The sequence below is a fragment of the Varanus komodoensis genome, unplaced genomic scaffold (assembly GCF_004798865.1).
Source record: "Varanus komodoensis strain SLA01 unplaced genomic scaffold, ASM479886v1 scaffold2, whole genome shotgun sequence".
Taxonomy (NCBI): domain Eukaryota; kingdom Metazoa; phylum Chordata; class Lepidosauria; order Squamata; family Varanidae; genus Varanus; species Varanus komodoensis.
The window spans coordinates 27738775-27750986 of record NW_025335568.1 but is presented as its reverse complement, the minus strand read 5'-3'; the positions used below and the strand labels follow the sequence as shown (position 1 = coordinate 27750986).

General features: G+C 39.4%; 1 protein-coding gene across 2 annotated transcripts in view; it reads left to right on the top strand.

Annotated features, from left to right (window-relative positions):
• The window catches only part of PRDM5 (PR/SET domain 5), a 92360-nt gene extending 81922 nt beyond the window's left edge, over positions 1–10438 (top strand). For both annotated transcript variants that reach the window (XM_044429543.1, XM_044429542.1), the window contains exons 15-16: positions 487–591; positions 8452–10438. In XM_044429543.1, the coding sequence (XP_044285478.1) occupies positions 487–591; positions 8452–8616 (270 nt within the window). In that variant the 3' untranslated portion in view covers positions 8617–10438. The remainder of the gene's footprint in view (positions 1–486; positions 592–8451) is intronic.
• The last annotated feature ends 1774 nt before the right edge of the window (positions 10439–12212 follow it).

Genomic DNA, 12212 nt, shown 5'->3' with positions numbered 1-12212 from the left:
ATAATTTCAAAGACAGTCAGTGCATAGTCTATCCACAGTTGTCTTTCATGGTACAGATATTTCCCTTTCATTGTATGCTTCTGGGAATCCTTGTGCTTGTGGTCTTTGGTGTTATGGTTAACTGAATTGAAACTGGCTTCAATCAAAATGCTTCTCTAATACATTGTAAATCAGGGTTTCTGAGACTTACTCATATTCTTTGGTTGTTCATATGGGGAGTTATGAAAAACAGACTTGCAACCAGTTTGGTAAGTGGAGGAAAATGTAAGATAATTCCTCTGTGTTGAAGTTGAAGTGGCAGATCACAGGTTTCCCACCAGGTTTTCATCCATTTTTAAGTCTTATTGTTCTGCTTTTTACACTAACATACATCTACTTCTTGGAACTGTTATGGAAGTTGAACCATTTGCCATGGGATGCAAGCCTTTAACGGTTGGTCATTAGGTCTGACTCACTTTCACTCCCTCTTTTGTTACTGTATTCCAGGAAAAGCCTTACCAGTGTTCCGAGTGCAACAAGGCCTTCAGTCAGAAACGTGGCCTCGATGAGCATATGAGGACCCACACAGGGGAGAAGCCATTCCAGTGTGATGTGAGTTGGGATTTCTTTTGATATATTTATGTTTGATCAAGAGAACAACGCCAGAGGACGATCTCCCCAAGGCTGCTTAATCCTATACTTAGGTCCAATTGAACTCACTGGAACTTTCTTCTGAGCCAGCATGCTTAGGACAGCCTGATAAATGTATTTCCAAGAAATTTATTGTTGAATAAATTTGCACAATTTTGCAGTCCTTCCTTGAATAACTAATAGGATCACACCCATTCGCACTGGGTTTCTTTTTCTTTGTTTTTGTTTTGCTAAGAGCACCCATGGGCAAAAAATTTATTTTATTGCCTGGACCCCTTTTAGAACTGTTTACACCACAATAATTACAATTTGGGCATTTGAGACTATTTGAGACTATTTGGGCATTTGAGACTATTTGTTTTATAGAGTGTCTGTTGTTTGACAGTTTTAAGAGCTAGAGTTCAACCTGGATGGGATTATAATGAATTGTGTTCAAATTTGAATCTCAGCCATGCATATTAACAGGACAATCATGTGCTTGTCTGAAGTAAGTTCAGCTGAGTGTAGTGAAACTAACTCCCAGATAAGTACACATAGGACTGCAGTCTACGTGGCTTAAAATGATATTTGTGTCCTATTTTTACATGGTGGGAAGGCTATCAGTGGCTACTGGTCCTGATGGCCATATGCTACTCCAGAAGCAAAGGCAGTATGCTGGGGAACTTGGGTGGAAGGAACTACTGCACTCATGTCCTGCTTGTGGGACCCCATGGGCAGCTGGTTGAGATCAGCGGGAGAGGCCCTTCTCTGGGAACCCTCCATGAAGGATATTAGGAGGGTAAATACCCGGAGGAGGGCTTTCTCTGCGGTGGCGCCCAATCTATGGAATGCGCTCCCCAGAGAGGTCCGCCTGGTGCCGTCAGTATTTGTTTTTCAGCGCCAGGTGAAGACCTTTTTATTTAAACGTCATTTTAATTGTTAGCTTTATTTATTGATTTTATATCTTCAGCCAGGAAGTCTCCAATTATATTGTTTTTATATGTTTAATATGTATTTAGTTATTGTTATGAGCTGCCCCGAGGCTTTGGCGAATAGGGCGGCATAGAAGCTTACTAAATAAATAAATAAATAAATACTGCGTGCACAGAATGCTCAACTGCACAGACCATCTTATCCATCATGACTCTTGGGATCAGAGAGTCTTGGGACACCTTAAGGACTAACCAGTGTATTATGACATAGACCTTGGCAGATCAACATCTGCTTCATCAAATGCATGAAGTACAATCCTAAATAGAATTCACAATGAGCTTGTTTACACGTCACATCTATCCTAGATTTAAACAATCTTTGGACATCCATGAAAAGGTAGTAATGAACAAGCTGGCTGGTGTTCAGCCTTCAAACTCCCAGAGACATTACATCACTGGCTTCTTATCCTTGATACCCAAACCCAGATACCTAGGTTTCTAGGAATACCTAGGTGTATTCCTCCTGTCCTATTGCAGGAGGAATACACCTGCTCACCCTTGCTTCATTCACAACAACCTGGTGTACATGCTAGGCCACTGTGAGGTCAAAGTCCAAGCTTAGTTGCATATTAAGTCTTAGTTCAGCCATTGTTGATTATTTGCATAGCATTGTATCCCAAAACTGGGCCTGTTTTCTGGGATCATAAAGTGTATTTAGTCGGCTTTCCCACCAAGTAAAGGTCAAACAAGATGATAGGCATCAGTTTTCAAATTTAAATGCTACCATGCAGTGTCAAGAGTCAGGTTCAAAACCTAGTATATGAGGAAGGGGGTTAAATATCCCGTTGTGGTTTTGATGAAAATTGTCATCTTCTTAAACTAGTTTTACCCTGGGACAGAAGCCACTGGTATTTGATTGCCATCACCTCTGCACTGATTTTTAATTAAATTTTTAAAACACAATATATGTAATGCACTCTTCAAATTGTACAGTTTGGCCTTATATACAAGCAGGATTACAAGTTTTAGTTTTCAGACTATTTGCAGTGTTGTGTAATTTTCCTATAGTAATTTTCCTAATGTTAGTGTTCATGATTACATGTGTAGCCTCCTTGCACATGTGAGGGATGCCTATTTGGGGAAAGATTTTAGAGACTACATCTTTTTTGTTTGACCTTGCTTCCTTCTGGTTAAGCAACTGATGCAGGCCTAGAGGAAATTACTGCCAGCCCTATGACTCTGAAAATACCTAGTAAAATACTTACTTTAATTAGAAAGTTGGCATTAAAAAGTAACAATTATGGGTTTACTTTTCTGTGGTTTCTTCTTTCCTTTCAGTAATTGCCTATGGTTATGAGGAATTTTGAAAGAATCATTCACTGGAGTTTACTTCTATTGGTTTCTTAAAATTAATAATGTATAGTAGTTCCTAACTTTTTTTTGGACTGTTCGGCACATTTGGATTTTGCAAGAATGTCTCAAAATGGCTGCCATAGAGGAGAGTTCCCATTGCAAAATGGCTCTGGACCCGAAGAGAGGGAGGATGGAAAGTCCCCCACCCAACTCAAAGAGCAGAAAGGGAGAGCCAATCCCCACAGAGATTCAGCAAGATGGAACAGCAAAATTATATGGAGCACCCACATGGGTAGAAGCGGGAGAAAAAGAGACACACAGAGAGAGACCAACCAAGAATGAGGGGAGTTGCATACATGTAGGGGTGTGTGTGTATGCATACGCACATGCACACACACCGGTGTACACATGCAAGATTGTCCACAAAATCACACTGCCTTTTCACCTTTAGCTGAGGGCCAGTTCTTACATCATCAGTGAGCTGTAGAGGCTTCTGAAAAGCCATTTATTGTAGTGGTTTATTGTAAACTCACTGTTGTGATTTTGACTCATGTGCTCAAATCTAGGGGAAAGTACATGCTTAACCTCTCCCCATTACATGTTCTCTGATTTTAAGAGAAGCTAAAAGACCCCCAGAACACCAGTAGCTAGAATCATTCTATGAGAGCAGACAATATGGGAAATCTTATTTTTCCTAAGTGCCAGGCTTTAGCATTGCTAATATTAACTCTGCTATTAGCATCAGGAAAAGCCTTTCATGACAGAAGTTTAAACGAGATCAAGTTTAACTTATTAGAGTAAAACACTTTAATGTGTCTCAGGAGAATTCTACAGTAGCAGAAAACACTGAGATTCTGGCACATTAGAAAAAAGTTCCTTTTAAAGGATAAATATATATTGCCCTTTGCAACTAGAATTAAAAGCAGAAGTAGTTCTTTGCCAGTCTCCTCCCTGTTTTCATCTAAATGTAGTAGGCATGTTATGTGCAACGTGCCTTTGCATTCTTTTTCTTCTCTTGTAAAGCCAAGCCATGTACTGAGACCAGGATTACTTCTGTTGTTATGTCTGATTTTTCAAACTATGGGCAATCCAATTAGACAATCCTTTGGAGGAACACATTCACCAGAAAAATCAGAATGCACTTTTGAACTGATTACTGAACACAGAGAAAATGAAAGAGACTAGAAGCTATAAAAACTGGGTGTATGCATAGAAGCTCAGAACATGGGATGGGTCCTTAAGTATATTGTACAAACCATGGTTTGGGATGATTGAGTCTAAATTGAGCTATGTTACATTTTGCCATCTTAGTTCATTTCAACTACGTAGACGGGATAGGAAAGCAGCTGCCTATATTTTCTCTTCTGCACAAATGCATTAGCAGAGACACAGTGTGTGTATATATAGCAAACAAACAGAGCCTCTGTCACTGCTTTTACATCAGCTTTTTCTCCAAGTTCCGTTGCATTTGAATCCCTAACAATAAAAATACCTCTACAGTATAAAAAAGTATTTGGTGAAATCCTAACTTTAAAGATTGAGGCAACAAAACAAACAACCCTAAGGTTTATCTGAAATATTATCTGGCTGGTCAGTCATAGGCTTTGATTATTGATTGCAGTTGATTGCTTATCTGCAGAATTCCAGATCCACATTCAAGTTTTCTTTCTACCAGCATATAAGAAAACATTCTGCACTTTGTCATAATAGTATCAGCTTGGTACATAATGAAAAAGTTTAAAAAACACCAACCAAAAATGCATATTTTCCCATAGGGTAAAGTATGAAAACACACGTTTTGCTATTTGCATATGCTGGAATATGCTAATTTTGCAAACAGAGTTGCATATGAATGGATTTGTGCAAAATTAATGAGCCAATGAAGGAACAAAAACCACCTGACAATCCATGAAACATAGACAGACCAGATTTTATACTGTACATACATGCCTCACCTTAGGTGCTGCTCCCTTGTTCTAGAAGAACATAGCAGCAGGGAGAAAACTTCTTTTTACAATGTCAAGAAAAAGCTCTGTTTTGTATGGCTCACCTCACCTTTCTTATTTGAAGCAACCCATATTTGAATTTATCTTCATGCATTCAGTGACTACTTTACAAACCTTTTGGATTGCTTTTTTTAACCTTGGCAGTGCACACTTCTTTATTTATTTGCAGCCTTTTGAAATGTTACAGTTCTAGCATATCAAGAGGCATTTACTGCTTAGTGAGGAGAAGGTATTAAGTGTGCATCTGTAAGCAGTTTATTCTTTTCCCTTTTGCAAAGATAATGTGCCATAGTTAAACTGTCATCAGTGCATGATTGAGACTCATTAAAAACTACTTACTGGTAGCAGAATTTGACACAACCTATCAGCTGAGGTTGATATTCTTACAGTTATTTCCAGTAAGAAAAATTATAAATCTATGGTGTTCTTACATGGATACTTATGCAAATGAGGTCATCTGCAGTACGTATGGGGTTAAATGGGCTTATTTATCACATCTGCATCTGCTTCAGCCTCATTGTTTTGATAAAAGAGACATTGCCATTTAAGTGTGCAATAGGTGTGATCAGAGTTCCTGTAGCATCAGGGTGGCATATTAGTCCACATGGTAACACCTGACCGTGTTGATGACACAGGCAAGATAGAGACGGAATGCCCTTCAGCATTTTACATATAAGAATAGGAACATGGCTGCTGCACCCCGATTTCATAACAGTGATTACTCCTGGAGCCTTATTGTTACACGTTCTGGAAAGCTCCGTTCACCCTGCTGTCTTTATTTGTTCTGAAAGATAGTGCTTGGTCTTTTGCTTGAAACTCTTGGGCAGCATCCTATGCTACAACTGCAGCTCTGCTGTTTGTGCTGCACAAATAGTGTGGCAGGAAGCTAGTGCTTCCTAGAGTATTCTGTAAGGGAGTTGAAATTGAACAGGTCGGTGGAACTTCCTTCCGCTAACTCCACTTTCCTGTTCTCTTCCTGAAATGGGCATTTTTGGCTTGTTTCCAGTTTCCTTACTACTACTACTACTGCTGCTGCTATTCACATTTCTATACCACCCATAGCCAAAGCTCTCTGGGTAGTTTACGACAGTAAGTCACCCATCCAGATTTCAACCAGGCCCTTAGGAAACGCTGCCTTCCCATTGTACACATGGTGGGTCCCAGTTGGTTATAGCCCATAGTAACAAAGACTGTGCAAACATGTGCATGTGCACATATACACACATCCCTATTCAGGTAGATCAAGTGCATGAGGACAGAGGCCATTTCAGCCCTAGTTTCTCCAAATCTCTTTCTACTTGTGGAGGGCAGCCTTTGACCCATGGTGCTGCTGTGGCCATGGAGGTTCGCTGGTGGAGCCCTGACATTTTAGCATGTATAGTAGAATGCTGATTTTCTAGCATTCTGGCAAAAGTGGAGAGCCTACAATAGTGGTGGACCCACTGCAACAGAGATGATACGGATAGGGCACATCTCTCTCCTTGTGTGCTTGAACTACCAGATCAGAGAATGCCTAAATAGGGCTGCACTCATACTGTATGCTGCCTTAGCGGAATGGGTGGCCCTGCAGATGTTGCTGGTCTACAACGCCATGATCCCCATCCAGCGTGGCCAAAAGGGCCGTGGTCTAGCAACATCTGGAGGGCCCACCCATATGTGCACTAGTAACAATCTGCGTCCTCCTCTACCCTCTTCAAAGATTTAAGTTCTAGAGTTGCTTGGAAAGGAGTTGAAACTGGAAAATACCAACACTGGCATTTTGTGCTCCCAAAATGTAAAAAGTTAGGCCCAGAAGGCAAAAATGTCATCCTATCAGAAAATAAGATCTGTCTCTATTAAATAACACCAGTTGGATCCTTAGAGATTATAAAATTTTCATCACTATAAATTAATATTACTTTTCTTCCTGTGTTCCATAAAGAAGTAATTGTGGTCATTAGAACACCTTAATTCCCTGGTCCTCCATATGCTACCAAAATCACCTTTTAAATACTGTAGTCTAAGATAAGCACATCTTATCAATAATTTCATGCAGCATAAGACAATACATGGAATACCTGCTTCAATGTGAAGCTATAATGACACCTTGCTTCTTCTCCTCATTTTATATTACTTTGGCGTCCATCAGGAGACAGGATTTGTTTCATTGCTTGTTCTTCCCCAGCTCTTACAGCTCTAGTGGGGAAAATGTATGATCATTTTTAAAGCTCTAGGCTGCTCCCTGGGAATACTTTGATCTGAGTGGCACAACTAAATGTTGCACAGGAGAGATTGTACAGAACCATTTTTCCTTGGGTATGAGTGATGATCAGCTGATTCAGTTGCCCTTAACTGCTTAGTAGATCATTGGAAATGCATTAAGCCTCTAATGTGCAAATACATGATCATCCAATCTTACATGGACTGTTTTGGTGCAGGTGATTGGTCAGAGCATATCCATCACTGAACAATAGTGGGGAAAACAAATCAATTTTCAGGGGGAACCTTTTTAAATGTTGGAACAAAAGAATATTTTCCACTGACACAGATGTTTCTCAAACAACACACATCTGTGTTGGTGGAATATTCTTCAGGAAGTGGAACCTTCTTGAAAACAGATGCTGCTTTGCCTCACTGACTTTGTACAGTTCACTGGTTCTATCATACAGAAGTACAGACCTTCCAAGTAGCGCTGTGGTATTGTCAGGATTATGGTGTGGGGATTCTGCCAGTGTCAGAAATACAGCCGTGACCTCTGGAAATATGTCACAGCTGAAAAGCTAGTGTTTTACCTTTCCCAGCAAAGAGTGATGTTGTATCACAAAAAGAGAGACAGTGTGGGTCTCTGAACTTGACAATGTACTGTGTCCAAATGAAGAAGAATTGGGCTGGATATGATGCTATGCTATTCACAGAGCACACTCCTCTGGCAGTGTATGGCTTAGGGTGTTCCAAAGCTTAATGTGTGGTACACACCTCCTGTACTGTATCCATTTTTACATGCCCATATTGTGTTTCATTACCTTGTGGGTGCTGTGCTTGATAGTGTCTTGTGCCTCAGTTGTGGTGTGGAGGCCGCCCTCTTGGAGGTTTGCATTTCCTAAGGCTTGTTTAGGTTGCGCACTTGTTCAGGGGCACTCTCAAAATGTTTTACCTGAGTACAGTGGGAATAATTTGCACAGCTGACATGTCTGATGTCCACATGCCAATGTCAATGGTATGCCAAGTTTTGGTTTATGGTTTTGGATGGCCCAAAACATATTGCGAATTGCATGCTTCCTGCATACCTGCTCTAGTCCCTTTGTAATCACAATATAAAATGCAGACTTTGCAGGAAGAGGAGGTGGCTGTTTAAGCTATAAGAGATCAAGCAGTATAGCTAAAGCACCCTTGTATGATTAGTTGGGAAAGGGAGAGGCTATCAACCTTTCAACATTGGTGATGAATGTTGATTTCATGCTTATCTGAGTTTATGTTGAGTGCACAAATATCTATTTGTTGCATTTTTATTTTTTAATTTCAGTCGATTCAATGGCTTTGTTTTGGCTTTTGTCTTTTTATCTATGCTTTAGGTTTGTGATTTATCATTCAGCCTGAAGAAAATGCTGATCCGGCACAAGCTGACTCACAATCCCAACCGCCCCATGGCTGAATGCCAGCTCTGTCACAAAAAGTTTACAAGAAACGACTACCTCAAAGTACACATGGAAAATGTCCATGGAGAAACTGACAGCTAACTTGGCTTACACAAGAGAGTGTCTAGTGTTTCCTTTGGAGGTGCATAACCTCCCATTGTTCACTTGATTTGTGAACACAAGGCACAAAAATAACACTGATGTTTTCACATAATCACTTTTTTCATGTCTTTTTTTTCCAAACTAAAAATGTTTACTAAATTCAGTGAAGTTAGAATGGAAACAACATTAAGGGTGAATTTACAAGGTCATTTCAGATGAACATATTGGCACTAGAACCTGTCATCAATCTGTCCTGGTTAAGTTTCCATTCTGTGTGTGTCTCCTTGCGGTGTAATCAATAGTTCACTGAAGTTGCAGCCTTAATTGTGCTTAGAGCTAAAACTGGTACTCTGTAAATAGATAACATGCAGCCTAATTTGATGGTGTTCAAAAGTTAAGCTGCCCTTCCCTGGATGCTCTTTCTTCACCTGTAATTAAGTGAAGATGATATGTAGCTACAAGCTATGTTTTTGCAGAGCATCTGCTTTGGGTGTTGAGCTCAGTGGGATTTACTTCTAAGCAGATTCAGTTAGGATTGCATTGCACAACTTGGAAAGTAAAATAATACAACGTATGTTTGGTAGGATGTGGATAAGTCCCAAGTATGATAAGTGCTAGTGTGCTATGTATTCCCATCCCAAATAAGTCTATAAACTCATTGTGTCTTTAAACTCTAGACATTTTATTTTCAAGCTTGCACACTGGGGATGGGGTCTTACTCTGGAATGACTTTAATTGACTTTAATCGTTTCAGTAGCTTAAGTCTTTTAGAAATTATCAGGACCTCAACACAAGTTTCTACAGACTATACTGTAAACTGTGTTTGTGGTCGATAGATTGCTAATTCTGTGCAATGGCTTCTTATGCTTTAGTAAGACCATAATAATAGATAGATTTTGTTAACTTAGTGAATTGACATTTTTAACCAGCATGGTTATTCAAGCAAAGTTAATTCTGGCATATACATATTTGATCCAACTCGGAACAGATATTGAAATATTGGCAGGTTTTTCAAGCCCCACTCTTGTATAGCAGCTTGGCTATGGGGATTTGCTGCTGCATGGTTAGTATTATGTTTGGTCACAATTGTGTAAGACAAAGCGAAAACAAACACTGTGAGTGATTTATGTCGAAACGCTGTGTTAGCACTAATGTAATATTTGCAAATGCCAAGGCTAGAGGAAACAAGATCTTAGACTGGTATCCAACATCTGATTAAGGCAAGGAACATGTAATGAAATTGCTATGAAGAATTTTTCCCCATGGAATTCTGCATGATCTAGAGTGAAACTTGTGCAATGAATCCGTCACTCATATTTGTTTTTTATATGGTTAGGAACACTAAGACTGGGGTAAGAATAATTTGCTAACTTCGTGATTTTTTCAACAAGTACTTTTTCTTAATTATTAGTGGAAAGTCTGTAAGTTCTTATACTTGATTAACAGAAGCCAGAGCATGGTGAAAGAAAGCAAATCAGCACTGAGGTATCATCTGCAAAAACTACAAAAACATTTTAAGAAAATCTGGTTATACGTGAATACTTTATAAGTTGGTCAGCAATGTACTGTAAAATCAGGAGTCTTCACAATAAGACATATTATGTAACAATGTGAATTATATTCAGCAATGAGTAATTAACACCAAAAAGAGAAAAACAGGCTCCAGGTATTGGAAGTAACACCTCTCGAGCCTATTCCATTGTTGTTGTTGTTCACAACAACCTAAGTTTAGCTTCTAATACATCATGCTGGGTCATTTTAAGTTTTATATTTATTTGCATTGCTTAATCAATGTTAGCTTAGGCAATAGTGACAAGCCTCCCCCCCCCCCATCGCATTTGTGGGACAAGAGGAATTATGTCTATCAGTTCCTTGCAACAGAGGGGTTAGACAATCATGCTTGTGATTAAAAGTACAGGTAAGGAGATCCTCCACTAGTGACATTCCATGTTAGCTGTATGCCTAGCGGCTTTGAAAGAGGTCCCTACAGGTATACTGATGTACTTACACAGAGTTCATCCTGCAACCCTTCTCCCAAGTGCTTTTAACATGTGAAGGTATTTGTCTGAACCATTCCACTCCCAATAGTATCTAAGCCATTCAGTAACTCCTAAGCCACATGGGGAAAACTTGATTCATTAGGTGTATTCCTGTACCACCCTGGCGAACATTCTAAGAGATCAGGACCCTTAGTTCCTTCCTGCCCTCTTAGCAAAACTATTTGCAAAGCATGCCCCACTTCATTATTCATCCTCTGACAATCTTTAGTGAACTCCTTGTAAAGGAGAGAAGAAAGATTGTGTGTTCCAGTAAGATGAAAGGGTAGAGAAGAAAAGAGAAATGTGGTCATTTTCAATGTGCTGAGCAATTTCTAACAGTCAGAGATGGTTTCTCATATTTGGAAAATGATAATAATTATCATATTTTATAGTTAAATTTTGATGAAAGCAGATAAAGTATTTTAGCCTTCTCCTTTGACTTGGTGTAAGGGTCAGAATGGTATCCTTTCTTCCTCAATAAAGTTCTTGCCTATTTAAAAAAAAAACCTGGATGTTTTATTGTTGTACTATAGCTTCTTTAGGTTTCTTTGTTCAAGATCCTTACCTGTGTTCAAGCTTCTCACCTTTATTCAGGCTGCTTACCTTTCTGGCTGTCTGATCCATATTCCTAGCTTGTTCTACCGGTATAGCACTTATAAGTATATTAATTACACACGTGTGGCAAATGCCCCTTAGATGCCATTCCCTGTCCATTTGTGCTTAACTCATTCTCTCACACACTTAGTGGTACTTGTTTATCTTAATGCTGCTTCTGTTTGGTTCCAGCAAATCTCAAATGCCATCCCATACAGATGCAGGAAAATAAGTTTGCTTAAACATCCTTGACCTTAGCTTTAATTAGGTGCAAGATTGATTCCCTTTCTTACCCTTAGGTCTCTTCTTGAACTTTTTCCGCTAGCACAGCAATGCACTTTTTGTACTGTGCTGCCTGGGTTTGCTTATTATTTCAGAACAACTCCTATACTGTAAACTGTGTTCCAGAATATTGATGTTAAGACACTTTTTAACAAGTTCCATCAGGCCCTAAGCTGCACTACTGCAGATCAGCTAAATGTGGTCCGTGTTAATTTGCACACAAATTCTGATGCATATCTCTTTCTTTCTTACAATCCCTTCCATATTTTTCTCCCTGTTCCAGTCTTAAGCTCCATAGAGAAGGAATCAATTGCAGTGTTTAGTCTGCAAAATTCATCCTCAAATGCACCGAGACTATGACTTGTTTCGCACATGGCATTTCCTCTACATAAGTGGACACTGGTATCTCCTCTTACTGCTCCAATTGAAGCTCAAGGTAAATTAAAACAATAAACAGAAAACAGCAAAAAACAAAAAACAAAAACAAAAAAAAAACCGGGAGGGTTCCTGCTTTTTCTTTGAAATCTCTGACTTTTCACCAGTTTTTCAGTTGTTATTTTACAGGAGCTTTTTCACAACAATACTGTTTCAAGATTTGAATACACAATGACAGTAGGGTATGCGGGTACTCAAGTGGTGACAGAAGGCCCCATCCACTTAAGTGGCACCACTACTATACAG